This window comes from Propithecus coquereli, unplaced genomic scaffold (assembly GCF_000956105.1).
Source record: "Propithecus coquereli isolate 6110/MARCELLA unplaced genomic scaffold, Pcoq_1.0 Scaffold256, whole genome shotgun sequence".
Classification (NCBI taxonomy): Eukaryota; Metazoa; Chordata; class Mammalia; order Primates; family Indriidae; genus Propithecus; species Propithecus coquereli.
Window position 1 is genome coordinate 1,239,415 of NW_012148130.1, and position 20,163 is coordinate 1,259,577.

Below are 20,163 nucleotides of genomic sequence, written 5' to 3' on the forward strand. Positions count from 1 at the left end.
GGCTGAGGCAGGAGGATCACTTGAGCCCAGGAGTTTGAGGTTGCTGTGAGCTAGGCTGACGCCACGGCACTCTAGCCTGGGCAACACAGTGAGACCCTGTCTCAAAAAAAAAAAAAAAAAAAAAAAAGGTTAAACATGGAGCTACCAGCTGACCTAGCAGGTTCATTCCTAGGTGTATATCCGAGACATGAAAACATATGTCCACGTACAAACTTGCATACAATGTTTACAGTGGCATTATTCATATTAACAGTGGAAATAATATAAATGTCCACCAACAGATGAACAGATAAATAGTGGCATACAGATACAATGGAATATTATTCAGTCCTAGAAAGGAACAAAACACTAATACATGCTACAATTTGGAAGAACCTTGAAAACATAATGCTGAGTTACAGAAAGCAGCAGACATGAAAGGATGCATATTGTATGACTCCACTTATACGTAATTTTCAGAACAGGCAAACCCACAGAGACAGAAAGTAGACTGGTGGTTGTCAGAGAATGAGGGGAAAGGGGGATGGGGAGTAATCACTTAAGGGATGCAGGGTGTTCCTCTGGGTGTTGAAAACATTCTGAAACCAGAGAGAGGTGGTGGTTGCATAATATTGTGAGTGTACTAAATGCCACTGAATTACATACTTTAAAATGGTTAATTATATATCATATGGATTTCATATCAATTTAACTTTCAAACTAAAAAAGCAAGAAACAAAAGTCACAACTAAGGAATTTTATCATGTAATTTTTCAAAAAAAGATAAAGCAGTCACTTTTAAAATAGCAAGAGTAGACTATGTACAGAGAAACTACAAAGACTAATGCGAGAAAATTAAAATGTTGCTAACTACTTTTTTTCCCTTTATGAATAATCAAATATAGGTGACTGTTAATGCTGATGACATACTTTAGAAAGGACAGCATGCGGATAAAAGTGGTGGGAATGGAAAGACATGAAGACAGAGAACAAGATCCTTATCTTCTCTGGGAAATGTCAACAAAAGTTGGAGACTAAATTTTAACTGCAGGGCTGTGGAATGACAATTCTACTTCATGGTATTCAGAAGTGAAAATATAAAACTTTCACACAGTGTTTACTCTAAGCATAAGGTCGGAGGAGGGACTAGACAAAACCCTTGGGCTCCTTTACTTGCCTGTGCCAAGGACGGCACAATGAGAGACGCCACAGGGAGCAGCAGGGGCCTCAGGGGCTCCTCACTCCAGGGTTTCTCTGGGGGTGAAGGGAAGGCTGCATCATTGCTAATTTTGTAGGGAAAAATGTGCTTACAGAATAATCTTGAGATCATTCACTTCCCTGCAAATTCTTTATAAAATTATGTCTAGGAGCGCTAAGAATAATTATTACTATCTTAGGTCAGATAGAAGATACTTCAATCCACAGGAAATGTTTCTGAAACTGAATGGATTCAATTTAATTTAGCAAATACCATCTACTTACTGGGGAGAGATTAAGGTAGAGATTAAGAGTTGGATTTAGGTCAGCAGTGTAATTTCAGGCAATTACCTAACTTTTCTTCATTTTTCATCATCTTAAAATTTAGCTAATCCATGGAAAAGCACTTAGCATGGTCCCTGACATGTGGCGAGAATTCAGTCGACGTCCTTTCTCATGACTGCCCTTTGAAGACTCAGTGCAAACATCCCACCCTTGGGGCACCGGTAGTCAAGCCTCCAAGTGCATTTATGGCAGGCCTCTGCCTGCCTGTCATCTGTCTGCACTGTCATTGTCTTTTACTTCTTGCTCTGTTAGACTGAGGTCTTTCTGTGTCTCAGTGCCTGACATAACTTAGAGTTCAGTACGTTTGTGGAACAACTGGAAACAGCACCTGATATAAAGGACCTCGTTACTCTAGTGTGTACGGGGGGTGCTATGGTTTGAATGTTTGTGGCTCCCCCAAAATTCATGTTGAAACTTTATGTCCAATGTAATAATATTAAGAGATGGGGCTTTTAGGAGGTGATCAGGCCATGACACGGCTTTGCCCTTATAAAAGGGTTTGAGGGGGTGAGCTGGTCCCTCCCACCCCTTCTGCCATGTGAGGACAGAGCGTTAGTCTCCTAAGGAGGATGCAGTAATAAGGTGCCATCTTGGAAGCAGGGAACAGGGCCCTCACCAGACACCGAAGCCACTGGTGCCTTAATTATGGTCTTCCCAACCTCCAGAACTGAAATAAATTTTTTTTTTTTATTTGAAAGAGTCTCACTCTGTTGCCCAGGCTGAAGGGCAGTGGCTTCATCACAGCTCAGTGCAACCTTGAAATCCCAGGCTCAAGCAATCCTCCTGCCTCAGCCTCCTGAGTAGCTGTGACTACAGGTGTGCGCCACCACGCCTCACTAATTTTTCTAATTTTTGTAGAGATAGGGGGCTCGCTCTTGCTCAGGCTGGTCTCGAATTCTTAGCCTCCAGTAATCCTCCTGCCTCTGCCTCCCAGAGTGCTAAGATTACAGATGTGAGTCACCATGCCCCAGCCTCTGAAATAAATTTTTGTTTTTTATAAATTACCCATTCTCAGGTATTTTGTTACAGCAGTAGGAATGGACTAAGAATAGAAGGTGTCAACGAGAAATACCTACAATGCAGCAGGCAGGATTTCGATAGGTTGAGACTGGGCATGGTGGTATAGTGGGGGGGCATGCCAGGCAGAGGAGAAAATAAAAGTAAAATGGACAAGCTCAGAACAGCTATGTCTACCTGGTTTAAACTTATCACCCTTGGTCTGCTCTGTAGTTCAACAACACTTACACTAGGGACAGTGGAGCTTTTCTTGCGTTCAGGAATATCTGCCTTATTGGGATTATTTGCATTCCCAAGCATGGGACTGGCTGGAGCAATTCCCTTTCCTCCAACAGCAATGCCACTTGATTTCCGGGAGGGTATTCCATCTTCTTTGAGGTCACTATCTGCAGTGCTGGTCTGACTTCTTTTTGGATATGCCACAACTGCAGGAACAGCTGGTCCAGCTAAAATAAAGAGTTCACTTTTTAAAAGATAAAATATAATTTCACATTTTATTTTATGAAAATAAACATATTTTGTAAGACGATCAAAGATTCCTATCATCTAAAAAAATGTAAAACAGTAAAATCCTCTAAGATGTTGCCCACTTATACAAAGAATGTTTACTCTATGCAATCAATGAATTCAATTTTGAAATTTCACTTATTAGTTCCTAACTTGCTACTTTTCTTAAAGATTTCTTTTTTAAAAAAATAATTGTTTAGAGTGGTCCTTTGGAAACATCTTAAATAGGTGTTACTGTATAGATAACCAATCAAATTAATTAGAGGCACACACATCATGCAGAATGAACTGGTTCACCTTGTGTATCTGAGTGAATTACATCCATTTTTGTATAAGAGATGCCTTCACCTTTTGGAATAGAACAGTATAGATTTTATGGGCCATTTCTTTTAAAGTTTTAACTTGGATCTTTTTAAAAGCACTCGTAATTTTCTAGATTAATAAGAACTTGAATAGACACAGGAAGGTGATAAAAGCAGAAGAAAACATGTTCCTCATGTGAGCGACAGGGAGGAATTGGGCAGAGGTACCTGGTCATACCCCCAACTCCAAGAGCAGTGAGCCTAGGGACACCCCAGGTGCATGATTAACCAATGCCCTGTAATAAACCATATGGAGACTCTGATAGTAGCACAGGAGATCTAGAGTGCAAAGAATTTTGGAAATGAACATGATAATTATTATATTCATCAGGTATGATATCCAGTGGTAACCTTAAAGAACAGCACCAAATGCTCATCATTTATTCTAAGGCAGAGGGACTTTATATTTTAGTCTATTAAAAGGGTGGAGAGGGAAGTTACCAGTTGAACAAAAAGCTAAATGGCAAATCTATTTGGAATTCAATTTAAAGTAAACAGGGCTTAGGAGTTTGAGGCTGCAGTGAGCTATGATTGGCCACCACATTCCAGTCTGGGCCACAGAGCAAGACCCACTGGGCTTAATTTTATTTATGAGAGAAGAACAAATAAACTGTTACACAGTTTAATCTGATACACACTTCCTAGAAAAGTGTGTATGAACACACATCAACAAGGGTTCACACTTGGGCCCCAAATTAAGTAGCACAGCTACAAACTGCATTGTGGTTTCAGAGCAGGAGGCACATATGCAGAGGTAGACACCAAAGGCAGGCAAAGGGGAGCGGCGAGAGGCAGCTGGAGGACGACCTAGAAGCTGGCCTGGCCACAGGCTTGCCTGCCTTCACCTGGTACCAAGTGGATCGACTTTGCTAGGCATCAGCTTTGGAGCCTGTCTAGTTTTTAGCACTTAAAAGAACAGCGCCATTAAGTGCCACAGGTATAATACATCTTTCCTTTGCTGACCACTCTCTCCATACCCATAAAAAATAAAAAACAGGCAGGCATTGGGTCAATAAGTGATTTTCTCTATAAATAGTAATAATTTTGGGAAATATTCTTTTATGAATTTCCTTTTAATATTAGAAACTCCAAGACACAGGATGATGATTACTATAAAAAGGATACACCAGTGAGATGGTTTAGTGAACAAGGCCACAGGATGAGAGTCCTGGATCCTGCCCCAGGTATTCCCCACTTGCTATGCAATCTCAAGAGACTAGGTGATCTCTCTTGGGCCTATTTTCTCATTGACAGAATGGGCAGTTGGTGAATGTATGTGTAACACCATGTCTAAAGCTCTTTTTATCTCCAAAAGTTTATAAGCTGGGGAAAAAAGCACTGATAATCCAGATGGAATCTATGTGCTTAAGGAAGAACATATTTGTTATGATATTTCCAAAAGACATGAGGAAATTCCATTATCAGGTTTCTTTTAGGTTTCAGAAACAATTCCCTTTAAACTGCATGGTTTCAGGGCAATATGTAGGCATTGCTAATTGCCCTGCCATCCACAGATACTGAAAACCCCTCCTCGTTAGCAACTAACAAACACAAAAGACAGACACCCAGATCAACACCTCACTCACAAATGCCATGAGCACAAATGCTGGTGTCAGCATGGGTTCGAGCTCTCAGTTACAGCCCAGAACAGCAGGCACTGTAGAAAACTGACGGGCACTGTTAGGACAGACACTGTGCTGCTACAGTCCAAACCTGCGGGAGGTAGCATCAGCAGGAAGAATTACGGAAACCAAGGGGTAGGGAACCTGCAGGCTTCGTGCCACATGTGGCCTTCTAGATCCTTGAGTGTGGCCTTTTGACTGAATCCAAATTGTATATAACAAATCTTTTTAATGAAGTGTCAAATCTCAAAGTGAAAGAACGAAGGTGTAAAATATCCAGAGAAGAGAACTCAAAGGACAAGGGATGAATGGGGTTCCATATAAGGACATACTTTTAAAAGTTAGGACCAGACCAATACAGATTTGGTTCCCGAATCCTAGAATATTGAAATTAACAGAAATGCCCACAATGCTAACATTTATAGTTATGGGTGAGAAAACAAACACACACGTAAGAGTCTCAGGACTCTAACACATGGGCAGCCTCGAGAGCAGAATAACTGCAGAGTGTGGTAAGCACAGCCCCTGGGCTCTCAACCTCATAAAGGGTTGGCTTCTATGGGGAAGTGTAAAACAAAGGGTGACTTAACCACACAAAATAGCAAGAGTGTGGATGAGAATGAGATAGTATCATGAACTGGGTTTTATTAAAAAAAAAAAAAAGACAGAAAAAATTTAAACCAACGAAAGCAAAACTGGGGTACTATATATTCTCCAGGGCTTCCCTGTCTAATATGGTAGCCACTGGCCACATGTGGCTAAAAATAAAAATGGAAACTCATTTCCTCAGTTCAAGTGCTTAACAGTCAAGAGCGGCTAGTAGCTACTTGACTGGACAGCAAGACAGAGAACATTTCATTACAGAAAGTTCTACTGGAAAGTGCTGCTCTAGAAAGTAAATCTGATGCAGAGGTGGAGAAGGGAGTGAACTGCACTGCAGACTAAAGCAGGCGTCCCACAGGGGCGGATGGTGAAGGTTCTACCCAGCTCAGCCTTACCCAACAGAAGCCCAGAGTGTGCCAAGGAGATCAGAGCCTGGAGGGACTCGTGCCAGCAGCTGTGAGAATGCTAAGAAAGAAATGCCAAGAAGGGACATAAAGCCAACCTCCAACCCCGGCAGGCCCTGAGAATGCTTCCCCACGCGAGGAGCGACGCTCCAAGAGAACACACTGACACGTTGTCAGACTTACCGTGGTCACTGTAACGTCTCTGCTTCTGGCTTGACGACACACTTCTCTGCACTTTGTGATGAGGAGACTGGCCGGTGCTGTTGTTGAGATCACTGCTCGGCCGAACCTTAGCGAGTGAAAGATTGCTGCTAGAACTGGAATCGCTAGCATCCAGCTGAGAGGAAACGAGAAACACAATAAACCACAACACGAACCCAGATGTTTATTAGGAAACTAAACTTCCCAGAATACACAGACCTCTCATTAACAGTTCATTCAGAAACACGAAGAATCACAGTGTTTAAAAATGACAGCCATCAACTCAGGCGAAAGTATTTTTCTGACTGCTAGAAAAAGTCACAAAAGGTTATCTATCTACGGTCTTCTTTCCAGGCTTTTCCAAATAACTTAAAATATCCTGTTTACTTATTAAAGGTTATTATCTTGAAGTTAAAATAGTAGCTTGTAATGATCATGGGAGTTAGATCTGGTATTTGCAGGTAAATTTTTAAAAAATGATATGTCAAATATGTTATACATATCTAAAAAATAAAAACTAGGAGAATAGTTTACACAAACTGGTAATTTACACAAAGGGTGTTTCGGCTCTTCCTCTCTGATCACTCTTACCTCTGAAGACTTTCTCCCCAACAACAAGTACGTGGCTGTGATTTCATCATATTTCATTTTACTAAGAGATTCTTGAATTTCTTCTTGTGAATAACCCATTCCCACCAAAATACCTAAAAAAGAAGGGTATAATATAGTTTATGTGTTCTGTTTGGGTAAGAAATCATTCTGTTACAGGGCAAAATAATTTTCTTTAACCTAAAAGATCACACACTTTCTCACACAAATGAGCACGTTTCTGAGTTACTGGGCGCTATTGTAAGAAACTAGCGTTAAGTTCCTAAATACGACAGAACAGATAAGCTGATTCATTATATAATTTGTGCTTAATATTCCATTATTCACATTTTAGCATATACATGAGTCAAACAGAAATATCTTACACAAACATATGCGCACATAAGCATGTAGGCACAGAGTAATTACCTATTCTTTTCTGGTCTGAGATGTCTAGTTCTGGCTCAACAAATGGTTTAAGTTCATCTTCCTCATGCCCTGCATTGATCCACCTGTCCTTCATGATTTGCTGAAAAGGTGAACTGTTCATTAGCAGCATAATATAAAATATTCCAATAATCACAATATTTAGGCAAATTTATTTCAACATTTCGTTGACTGTAGGTCAAAGGGTAACTTAAAAATTTTTTTTTAATGTCGCAATTCCTGCTTAAAAAGTCCCAAGCAAGTATTCACTCAGTATGCCACACAAACCAAGCTGAGTTCTAAAAGCTCTCCAAAGTTATTACTTATTTTCACTTATGCGATTACCTCTAGAGTGCCTCGTTTAATTGGATTTAGCACCAGAAAACGTTTGAGAAGGTTTTCACAGTCTGTAGACATGTAGAAAGGGATTCTGTATTTCCCTCTTAATACTCTCTCTCTCAGTTCCTTTGGGGAGGGAGAAAGGACAGAAAACTAGTGAATCAACTTTTAGGTTAAAAAAAAACAAAAAACCCACTGAAACCCCTAAACTAATATAACATTAAAAATGCAAACCCATATAATTTAATGAAACTCCTTTTGGTTTTGTATAGTACACGGATGCAACTGCTTCCTGTACCTTCAGGTTTTGCCCATCAAAGGGAAGTGAGCCACTGACGAGCGTGTACAGGATCACCCCGAGACTCCACACATCCACCTCCGGCCCGTCGTATTTCTTGCCCTGGAAGAGCTCGGGGGCTGCGTATGGAGGACTGCCACAAAACGTGTCGAGTTTACTACCAACAGTAAATTCATTGCTAAAACCAAAATCTGCTATTTTAATGTTCATATCGGCATCTAACAATAGATTTTCAGCCTAGAAGGAAAACATCAAGACAAAAATAAAATTCAACCAAAATGTAATTAGAACTAGGACAAGACCAGGCATTTCATAAAATAAGCTTTTTGTAATGATATAAAGTTAATATCTAATTAATAAAATAACAATTTTTCCTAGAGGAAAAAAACAGGAGACAAATTAGAACTCCTACTTTTATAATATTAAAAATCAATAACAGACATGAAGTGCTCCAGCCTCAGTAGCTGAGACTACAGGTGAGTGCCACCATGCCCGGCAAATTTTTAGTTTTATTTTTCTTGTAGAGACAAGTTTCACTATGTTGCCCAGGCTGGTCTTGAACTCCTGGCCTCAAGCCATCATCTTACCTGTACCTTCCAAAGTGCTGGGATTATGGGCATGAGCCACTAGGCCCAGTCCTTTGACAGGGTTTTAAATTAGGAATAATAAGGGGTTCTTTAAAAAATGGGTATTTGCCTTAATGTGGATAGCCACATTTCACAAAAACTGCTAAATAGTTGTAAAATGGCTATTATTGAGGAAGGGAGAATCACAAACCCCATTCAAGAGACAAATCACACTCTCATTTATTTCAACAAACATTTACTATGTGGCTTCTACACAACAGATGTTATATTAGTGTCTGGATATGTAATGAACAGGACAGAGAGAACCCTGCACTCAGAAGCTCACAGAAGGGGAGAGGCAGAAAGATAAGCAGCTGCCCTGAGCCCCAAGTGCTGTGTAACCGAGGAGGTACGGGGCCGTGGGCCTGGCGCTGAAAGGGAGGGACTGCTTCCCAGAGGAAGTGATGTCGAAGCACAAGAAGGTGTACCTGGTCACGATGGGTGTGTTGAGGAGTGGTGTTTCGAGTCTGAGAACACACAGGTGAGCGAGTGCACGTTTCACTCCAGAAACTGAAAGTGTCGGGGAGAGAGATGCAGAGAGAGGGCTGGGGAGATGGTCGGGGATGAATGACAAAGGACCGTACTCAAGAAGTTTGGGTTTTCATCCTGAGGGGAATGGGGAGCCACTGAACAGTGGTTGAAACAGAGAAATAACAATCTTATTTGTGTTATAAAAAAAGTCCCTTCTTGGTGCAATATGGAAAACACACATGGGAAGAAGAGGCAAAATTGGAAGCAGAGAAGAACAGAGGCAAGAAACTAGTGTTATAATCAACTATGAGATGACGGTGTCTGGCCTAGCATAGTGTGAGAGACAGAAAAGAGTGAGTGAGCGTAACACGTATTTAGAGAATAGCAGTAAAGGGACCTGGTTGGTGACTGAGTGGATGATGGTAAAGCAGAGGGACACCTGTCACCAGAATGAGAAATGAAGGTTCAAGTCCAGGAAGGAAGAGTTTAGGCTTTGAATGTGCTGCATCTAAGGTGCCTGAGGGACACTTAGGCAGCTGGGACCTGGACCCTGGGAGAGCCCTCTGGCTGTATGTGGGAAGGGTCTTGGGGGTCGTTGGTACACAGGCGGCCACTGCAGCTAATGGAAAAACACAAATGCACTGAGGGTGGGCACGCAGACAAGCCAGTCAATGACAGTCACCTAAGGAAAGAGTGGGGTGAGGACCAAGCTAAGACGTGGAATCTAGAAAATGTTTAGAGAAAGATGCCGTGACTACGAAGAGAGAAAATGGGTGTATCTGAAAGGAGACCTGGGGTGGGGTGTTTTGGTAAAAAGATGGCACAGACTTGAGCATGTATAAATGCTGCTGGTGAGAAGCAAGCCGAGAGAGACAGAGAGAGAGTGGATGAAAACATGGAGAGAAAAGAGGCATGGGACAGGGACAGAGCACAGAGGCAGGGGCAGCACAGGTGCCCCACTTTCCTGTAAGGAGAGGAGAGCTGAAGGATGGGCGCAGCGCGGCCAGGATGAGGGCCTGCAGTTTCCGTTTTCTCTGTGAAATAGGAAACCGCATCCTATGCTGGGGTGGAGGCTGTGACAGAGCCTCAAAGAGGCTCTGCCGTTAACAGGAGATGACGCTGCCTGCAAAAGCACAAGAGAATGCCAGGCAGTGCTGAGGACACTGGCCAGGTGTGTCCACGTTCTTGGAGGCCCTCATCTCTGGCTGCGTGAGGACTGTCCTCCAGAGATCAACCATTGCACCTTAACTGAAACGTAAAATACTTCGCATAAATGTCACTTTTATTTACTTTTAATCCTCTTACTATAACTTGATTAAAATGATCCAATTATTATGAGATGTATTTTTGTCTTATTTGATAACAAAATCTAATCTATGCCTCATTTGTGTAATGACAGACCTGAATGCATACAACTGGAGCACACACGTAGGACGCTTGTACCCACCTTCAGGTCTCTGTGCACGATCCGTTTCTGATGGCAGTATTGGACTGCAGACACGATCTGAATGAGGAGACATGCAAGGGTCAGTCCTCACAGGAGCAGATTCCGAATTAAGAGGAAAATAACTTCATCAATGTTCACACATGCAAAATACGCAGTGAGCACCTGAATGTGGATTTCTAAAAACAGTTTTCTCATGCTTTGAACTTTTCAATCTGGAGAAATTCAGGCCTGAGGGCTAGAAGACAAAGGTGAGGATGTCCTTGTTTTAACTGCAAGTCTCTTCTTAGACTCTGCCTGTTGACATTCCACTTATTTTTGAGCATAATGCCAGAATCCAACAAATCGCCCTGCATCTGGAGGACCCTGGCTGCCCCCGGGCCCAGGACCAGATGGCTTTGGTGTAACCTTCCCATGACTGGGTCACCAACTCAAAACCAAACCAGGGATAGACTTATTTAACTCTCTGAGGGTCAGTTTCCTCTTCCCAGGAATGAATGTTATAACATATGTAAACTATGAAAACTACTAATACTCTGTGCACTATTATAATGATTCCTCCCACTTTCAGCAAATAGCCCGCTTTAGTCAACTTGCAATTATTCCTATGGTTAGCGCTGTTAAACAATTGTTTTACTAAAATTTCACATTTACTGGTAACATTTTAAAAACAGTCTCATTTTCTAGTATTGAAGTTTTATAAACTTATTGTAGAAATTTTAGGAAATACAAAAAAGTATACACAAATATATGTGCATATTACACTAAATAAAGATAGCATCTCTGGTTTTATATTTGCTTCCAGTCTTTTCTTTGGTATTCTACATGTACATTTTTTATTTTTGAGATGGAGTCATGCTATGTTGGCTCAGGCAGGTTTCAAATTCCTGGGCTCAAGAATCATCCCACCTCAGCTTCCTGGGTACCTGGGATTATAGGTGTGTGCCACATTCTTAAGCTATGAGCAGTGCTTTCTAAAGAAAGTGAGAACCTGGATGTTGTCTACATTAAAGTATGAATGTTAGCCTAATTCACTTTCAGTCATATATGAAAGAACAGTGGCACTAACATTAACAGCCCACGAAGAAAGAGCTAAGTAAAGAAGACAGAGCCAGGAATCTATTCTTCTTCTCTGAAAAGAACACGAGCTCAACCAAGAAACTAAAATGGCCGAAGTAGTCACCAGGCTGGGAATGGTGAAGGAAGGAGGAGGAAAACCCACCTGCTCATGAATATGTAAAGAAGGGCCTATGTTCCTTGTCATGAACAGGAAAACTTTTTTTATTTAGTCAAAGTAACGATGACTTATAAGATCCTGGAATGCATGGCACTTAGAAACAGCGAAAAGCAGAAACACCGTATCATGCTTGATTCTTCCAGGTCTAAAGGAGCCGTCTTAGAAAAACACCGCAGCAAGGAGAAGGGATTACATTAATTCTAAGCACTGTAAATCAGGCCATTAATTGTAAAAGCACACCTCCCCCCCACCAAATTTCCTGGTCTAACTAATTGGTTCCTCAAATAAAGGCTTCAGAATTTCTCCAGGGAATTTAAAATAAAAACCACAAGCTGGGCATGGTGGCACATGCCTGTAGTCTCAGCCACTCGGGAGGTGGAGGTGAGTGGATCACTTGAGCTCAGGAATTTGAATCCAGCCTGGGCAACACAGGGAGACCTCATCTCTTAAAAAAACAAAAACAAAACAATAACAAAAAACCCAGAGTAATTGCCTCAAGATTTAGGTTAGTAAATGCCTGTCTTTCTGATGAATTGGATCCCATCAGGTGGTGGACGGGGCCGGGTAGAGATGGAAGAGAACCGCAGCTGGGGGATTAAGTGCCACACTGCATCCTTGGAGCGGCCCGGACACAGACACGCTCTTGCTGGCTGACACTGGCCCTTTCCTCATTGTCAGTAAATCATATTCACATAAATGTCTGCAAGTCAGATTCATCTGAGTAGGAAGGAATTTAAGTTGTATGAGGCAAAAATACTGGCTCTAAGGTGGCTAATTTACAAAAATTAAGAATACAGTTATGCAAAGGGGAGACAGATTGGTTTTCTAATAAAAATTTGAGTTTCCTTTCATAGACCACAGAGTCAAATATTAGAACTCGAAAGAACTCAGAACTCATCAAGTATATTTTCCTCTTCTTACAGCTAGAAAAGCTGAGGATCAGAAAAGTTAAGTGATAGCCAAAGTTAGTTTCAACTCTGATGTTTAACAGATTTTAAGTCAAAGTAACATTAGTATTTCTTAAGCTTTTAAATTTATGCAACGGCAAAAGTTAAGAAACTTAGAAATGAATCCTTAACTGTGATCAGACTAAGCAAATCAAAGGAGGCACTGTTCGCCTGTAATCCTAGCTCTCTGGGAGGCTGAGGCGGGCGGATTGTTTGAGCTCAGGAGTTCGAGATCAGCCTGAGCAAGAGCGAGACCCCGTCTCTACTAAAAATAGAAAGAAATTAATTGGACAACTAAAAATCTATATAAAAAAAAAAAAATTAGCCGGGCATGGTGGCGCATGCCTGTAGGCCCAGCTACTCGGGAGGCTGAGGCAGGAGGATCGCTTGAGCCCAGGAGTTTGAGGTTGCTGTGAGCTAGGCTGACGCCACGGCACTCACTCTAGCCAGGGCAACAGAGTGAGACTCTGTCTCAAAAAAAAAGAAGGAGGCACTGTTTAGAGAAAACCAGAAAATCAGCTAAGACCACCTTTCCAAATGTGAAATCTTTTTTTTTTTTTTTGAGACAGAGTCTCACTCTGTTGCCCAGAGTAGAGTGCAGTGGCGTCAGCCTAGCTCACAGCAACCTCAAACTCCTGGGCTCAAGTGATCCTCCTGTCTCAGCTTCCCCAGAAGCTGGAACTGCGAGTATGTGTCACCACACCCAGCTAATTTTTACTATTTTTAGTAGAGACAGGGTCTCACTCTTGCTCAGGCTGGTCTCGAACTCCTGAGCTCAAGCGATCCACCTGCCTCAGCCTCCCAGAGTGCTAGAATTATAGGCGTGAGCCATTACGCCTAGCTAAGCTCTAGATTTTTAAGGCTGAATAGTCAAAAGGAAAGTTAAGAGTCTACTGTCAACATTACAAAGCTAGGAATAGAACCCATGGCTACCTCTAGCATAGCACCTTAGGCACGAAGGGCACTTAATACATTTTTGTTGAGCTGAACGGCCAATCCCTGCCATCCAGTGAGCCATCTAAGCATTTGTACAGGCAAACACTTGTTTGCTTCAGGGTCTAAGCACGGTCACTTTATTAAACTGACAAACTAAAGATATAGTAATTCATACCTGTCTAAATTTAGCTCTTGCTTCTTTTTCCTTCATTCTTCCATGTGCAACCAAATAGTCAAATACTTCACCTATAATTAGGAGAAAGGAAAGTAAGCAGAAGTCCCACTTGTCAGCATTAATTTTCCCATAAACTGACAATTTCTCACTTTCATCAATGCTCTAATTTTTAAATACAGGCATGAAATTAGCCAGAAATATGTGGAATTTAAACTAACCTGGCCTTAAGTTCAACTACAGGCATTTAAGTTCACCAATAAAATCTTCAAGCTAGAGAAAAGCCTTACCATTGAATTCTCATATGCTTAAATTATACAACTTTTATTTTAAATGGTGTTTTCAATATGCTGTAATAAACACTAAGCAATGAAAATTGAAAGTCAAAGTGGATGAAGTTATGTGTGTTAAAAGAGGATGTCTTCACTGACATCAAATGCATTTCCTGAGTATATTCCTTCATTCAACAAATATGTACTGAGGGCCTACTAACCACCAGGCACTGTTCTAGGCTCTGGGGAAACATAGCAGTGAACACAGGAAAGTCCCTTTCCTCATGGGGTTTCCATTCCAGGAGGGGGAGACAGACAATACACAACTCCATATATAGTATGTCAGAGAACACCCAGTGCTGTGGAGAAAAAGCAGGGGAAAGAAACAGGTGGAGTGAGTGAGTGAGTGTGAGTGTGTGTGTGTGTGTGTGTGTGTGCGCGCTCGCGTGCGCGCACATGAACCTGCCTGCTTGTGGTTTTTTTTTTTTTGAGACAGAGTCTCACTGTGTTGCCCGGGCTAGAGTGAGTGCCGTGGCGTCATCATAGCTCACAGCAACCTCAAACTCCTGGGCTCAAGCAATCCTTCTGCCTCAGCCTCCCGAGTAGCTGGGACTACAGGCATGCGCCACCTTCTTTCTATTTTTAGTAGAGACGGGGTCTTGCTCTTGCTCAGGCTGGTTTCGAACTCCTGAGCTCAAACAATCTGCCCGCCTCAGCCTCCCAGAGTGCTAGGATTACAGGTGTGAGCCACCGCGCCCGGCCGCCTGCTTGTGTTCTGCTGACTACTTGAGGGAGCGGACAACATAGTTATCTGAGGTAAGATTCTGAAGCAAGTAAGGAACGGCAAGGAGGCCATAGGGTTGGAGAAGCGTGAGCAAGGGGAAGAGAGGCAGTTGACAAGGCCAGGAAGAGTCCTGCAGGCCTTGGTAAGGACTCTGGCTTTACTCTACATGAGCCCAGAAGCAGAGAAGATAAAAGGAATGACCTCGTGAAAAGATCAGCCGGAAAGAGGTTAGGATGAAGGGAGGGACAGGGAGACCAATCAGGAGACTAGTCCTATAGTGGAGCCAGGCATGAGAGTGACTGGGACGAAAGCGGGAGGTGCGGTGGTGGTGAGAAGCCGGGGCTTGGGACACAGTGAGGGTGAAGCCAACAGAACTCGTGGATGGACATCTCGGTGGCAGTTCATACACTATTGATTCATTCTTTGAGGAAGAGAGGTGACATTTTGGGGAATGTATTATTAGTACTGCCAGCTGCTTATCAATTTAGAATAAAGAAACACCACCTCTGAAATCAACAGAGAAGAACATGAATTTAGAAGATTAAAGTGTTTCCCGGGAAAGAACACATCTACTTCATACACACAAGGAATATCTCCATCAGCTTAGTGACAACATTCAACTAAAATATTCTGATACTTGAATTGTACATTAATGTCTCTGACTTTTTAAACTCTTAACCCTAACTCTGAATAAATCAGTTTTAAATAACGATAGGCATAAATATTTTCATATTATCATTTGATTGTATAATGATCTTTTAAAAGGCATTACATACCATCAATTTATACTACCCAATTCATTTAACTACGATGAATTAGGAAGTTAAATGTCAGCTCAATAAAAAGTCAGCATTTTCTAAGCGAATGACCTTTCTATTTGCAGAAAAGAACACAATGTCAAAGCAAGTGGTTAATAAGTGAAAACAACTAAAGATGTGTGCAGTCATACAGAAAACAGTTATGACGTTAAAAAATTAATGTATTAAGCTCACTAGCTGCTGTATAGTAACATAGGTAAAGTCCAAGTCTGTGAATATAATTTTAAAATTTTTTCTAAATCCCAATGCAATATAAGCCTCTTAAGAGATTTCTGGAACCATGAAGTCACACTCACAACCACTAAGTTACACATCAGTTCAACTTTTAAACCAGGAATTCAACCTAGAGCTTTCTTTTTATTCCTTATTAAAAATGTATTAACACTCAGATTAAATAGCTGAACTGAAAACCTCTAAGGCTATTTATTAGAGAGAGAGGAAAAAAAACCAACATGCAATGGTTCTCCTGCCCAGGTCAGGGAACAGTAGGCTGGAAGGACCCTGGGCAGGACAGTTCAGAGAGTTCTTAGTTCTAGTTCAGGTTCTGTAACTAACTAATTAGAGAATCCTGGGCATAGAACAATCTGAACTTAGTTTCATCTGTAAAAATTAGACAAAAAAATGTCCTAGATAATTTCTAAGATCCTTTCTAATTCTAAAGTTCTATGACTCCATCAAATCAAAAGTTACAAGCCTGAAGGGGGATGGGTAGTCAGTTTAATGAAACTTTTCACAAAGGCAAACGCATCAACAGTAACAAAGATGTCCTGGAGATTGACATTGCTTTCTTGAGCTGATAAAAACAAACAGCCCAAGACAATAAACAACCACCACCATCGATTAAATGCTGTTGTAGTGCTGTGCAATGCAGGGAGCCTGCTGGGAGGGCTAGGTCACCAAGCCCACTGTGAAGCTCAGTGTGACATGTTACTTGTCAGGTCAAAGGGGGCCCTGGCTGGCTTTACCCCATGCCTGTCTTTTCCAAAGCCCTTCCTCCTACTCTTAAACCTGGATGCTTCTCAGTTGCTATTGTCTTATCCCTATGTGAGTATTCTCTTCCACCCAGGTACCTAAAATAGATGGGAAAGAAAGCCATGACAGACTGACAAACCACACAGGCTACATGTTGTCAGGGGCTGGGGCTCCAGGCCAGGCACTGAGCCCACAGTGAGGCTTCCCAGCTTCCACTTCCTCAGGGGTAAAAGCCCATTGCTCAGGGCCTGGCCATATCATAGAGTCATTGTGAAAGTCAAAGGACGTCAGGGAAAGGAAGGGAAAGCACTTTGTAAGCGGCAGAAACCATGAGGTAAGGTGGTTATAAACATTAGTCTGTGTCCGCCTAAAAGATGAGCAGGAAGGGTTAGAACGCCATATAGATTTTTGGTCCTGCAATTAACCTTCAGTTCTTCCAACAACTCCTGAAGTTTGAAAATCCCAACCAAATTCCCAAACTACACATTTAAAACATAAAATATGTAACTAATAATGAATTAGGACTATGCAAAAGTGGTGTCAGAGGTATGCCTACTAAAACTCATTGTTTCTCACAACAGGTTTACAGTCTCTCATTTAACAGTTAACTCACTACAACTGGACCATGATATAACTTTCTATCTCCAGGTTTTATAACCTGGATCAAAATGGTAATGATAAAATAAAACCACAATACTGTAGAGTTCAATGGAATGTGTACCCAGTAGTTTATAATTTCATACGTCCAATTCGTACTTGTTGAGTATCTGCTATGTGTCAGGCACTGTGCTCAAGGCAGGGAACACAAAAATATAAACAAGAAAGCTTCTGCCCTCCACCAACGACGATGAAACTCACATGTGGTCCAAACCACAAGCCCAGCCCAACCTCAACCATAAGATGAGAATCTTTATAAAAGATAGAAGCTATATACATGCATTTCAAAAAATGCCTACATTTTTACAATCTTATATGCAAATAATTACCAGTCCTTCATCTGTATTTTAAGGAAAATCTAGTCATATGTCCTATAACCATCATTTCTGGTCTTGGGAAAGATGGACACCAATGACATGTTAAAATCTGATAAAGAAAAGCATCTAAACCACAGTACATGGTTATTTCAAACACACTAATGCATTGATACATTTAAACACCCAAATACTTGGGATAAACAAAGTGTGTGTTCCACACATAACACAATAGCATGCAGCCTTAGAAAGGGAGGAAATTCTGACACATGCCAGAACATGGATGGACCCTGAAGGTATTACGCTAAGTGAAATGAGTTAGTTACAAAAGGACAAATACTGCAATCTGTACATGAGGCACTTAGAGTAGTCACATTCATAGAGGCAGAAAGTATAATAGAATGGTGGTTGCCAGGAGCTGGGGGAGGGGAAATGAGGAGTTGCTGTTTATGGGTACACAGATTCCCTTTGGTAATATGAAACAGTTCTGGAGATGGACGGTGGTGAGGACTGCAAAACAATGTGAACATACTTAAACCACTGAACTGTACACTTGAATGGTTACCATGGTAAATTTTATGCGATGTATATTTTTCCATATTAAAAAAATTCAGGGCCTTGGATACTATCAATTAACAAAGCTAATAGTGAAACAGTTAATGGCAACCCATAGAATTGTTAAAAGTCAGCTTTTCTGACTCTCTCATCCTAGTACACTATGACTCTGGATGTTAAATGAAACCTTAACAATTATTCATATGGGCACTATGGCTGTGTATTCTTTTAAAAGAGAAGAAAGAAAAAAAAACCCAATATATATAAATGTTCTTACCTCCACTTGCATACTCCATGATTAGGTAGAGTGTTTTTTCAGTTTCAATGACTTCGAATAACTTCACTGGGGGGGAGGGGAGAGGATATAGGAGAAAAAGAAACAAATGTCTCTGTGCACAAGCCATGCACACATAAACTGTAACTATCAAAAGCAACTTTTTCCCTGTTAAAGATTTTAATAGCTAGCCCTCTAAAAAATGCTTTTAGGGGATTTTACCAAATGGTACAACAGAAAAGCTTTTATGAAAGCAAATAATTCCATAAAAATAATGATCATTTCTGGGTACTCAGTAAGATTTCAGTATGCGTTCAGCCGTCTAGCAAGGGCTATCTGTACTTGCTCCTTCTGTCATAGTTGTTACTGCATTTATTTGCTTCTTGGCTACCTGCCCTCCCACCAGCTCACCCTTTGCCCCTTAGGAAAAGTGGTCTCATTTCTCTCAGCCTGCAGCAATCGCTCAGATTTATTCACTCCTACAACTGCTCATCCATTCACTTGTCATTATGGCTTTAAGGCTATAATTCCATTTCGGACCTTTGTTGCTTGGAAACTTATCACAACTCTCAAGAACAAGGTTCCTTTGTTACTATTCTGAAGCCAGAGAGGGAAAGAAGCAAAAGGGTTTATACTGCAATTATTTGGAAGAAAAAAAAAAAAACACTTTCTGAAAGAATGATTTTTAGCAGGTCAGTGTGATTTTGCTACAGCAGTCCCTTGTTACAGATAGAAATGTTTGTCTTACTGCTAATTCATAAAACCATAACACATCAATTAGAAAGATATACAGTTTTAAATGAAACTGAAGCAAATCACTGAAGCTATCCAGTCATCACTGTGCATACCTACTTTATTTTGTCAATATTTACTTTAAAACTAAATTTACACAAAAGAGGGGGTGTCATGCTACTCTTTTATATTGCAGGTGATTTTCTGATGCTTTAATAGAGTATTAGGCCAAAAAGTGTCTCACACAGTAGTCAATAAATGTTTGATGAACGCATGAATAAAACTATCATATGCTCTGGTATGTTCAAGTTGCCAAGAAAAACCATTTAAGAAAGTTAAGACACATGTGCTGGTGAACAGCACAAAAATAAAACCTTTCTAACATTCCAATGCAAATTTTGGCTCTTTGGGGAAAACCATTTTAATGCAATACAAATTATTTAAAATTTCAATCTATTATCAAAGATATGTCATTTAGTAAGAACTCTAATCAGGGTATAATTTAAGTAATTAAAGGGCAAAATAAGTATGTTTAAGTTAGCTAGTCCTAGGCAGTAGTGATAAAGTTTTGTGGCGAAAAGTTGGAATTTGAAATCCAGAGTTGGCTGGCTTGCCCCAAAGGGTTGAAATTAAAAGCAAAAAAAGGTTTTCTTCCCACTAGTATATTCCTTGTGATTATCCTTTTCTTCAAACATACTATATTTCACTGATTCTAAGATGTCTATTTTAAGCAGTAATTCTGATAGCAAGATAATGGCTTGGTAGCATTTTTCTTTCTTAGAAGTATATAAAAAATAATGCCTTTTAAATAGATTTGATGAAGCAGACCATAAGCCTTTTGTTAAAGTATACAATCAAAACGAACAGCTCTGTGTAACAGCCTTTTCCTTCCTGTGATTCCATGTTATTCTTCCATCCCTGTGCCTGAAGCATTCCTGACAGGCTAACTTTACCACTAAATATCACCCTCTCCTATCCTACAACTGCTGTTGACAGTACACTCACATGGACTGTCTTAACAGTGATTTCACTCTGAAAATACTATTTTTAGATTGTGGGAGCTA

The 20,163-nt window shown here is 40.8% G+C and overlaps 1 protein-coding gene across 5 annotated transcripts in view; it reads right to left on the reverse strand.

Moving 5' to 3' along the window:
* MARK3 (MAP/microtubule affinity-regulating kinase 3) overlaps positions 1–20,163 on the reverse strand; it is an 88,175-nt gene that overhangs the window by 19,200 nt on the left and 48,812 nt on the right. For 4 of the 5 annotated variants that reach the window (XM_012647086.1, XM_012647085.1, XM_012647084.1 and 1 more), the window contains 9 exons: positions 18,371–18,436; positions 13,725–13,795; positions 10,433–10,489; positions 7,889–8,125; positions 7,597–7,716; positions 7,255–7,354; positions 6,829–6,941; positions 6,220–6,373; positions 2,767–2,984 (listed from right to left, as the gene is read on the reverse strand). In XM_012647086.1, coding sequence (XP_012502540.1) covers positions 2,767–2,984; positions 6,220–6,373; positions 6,829–6,941; positions 7,255–7,354; positions 7,597–7,716; positions 7,889–8,125; positions 10,433–10,489; positions 13,725–13,795; positions 18,371–18,436 — 1,136 coding nt within the window. The remainder of the gene's footprint in view (positions 1–2,766; positions 2,985–6,219; positions 6,374–6,828; positions 6,942–7,254; positions 7,355–7,596; positions 7,717–7,888; positions 8,126–10,432; positions 10,490–13,724; positions 13,796–18,370; positions 18,437–20,163) is intronic. The other variant, XM_012647088.1, reaches the window with a different exon arrangement.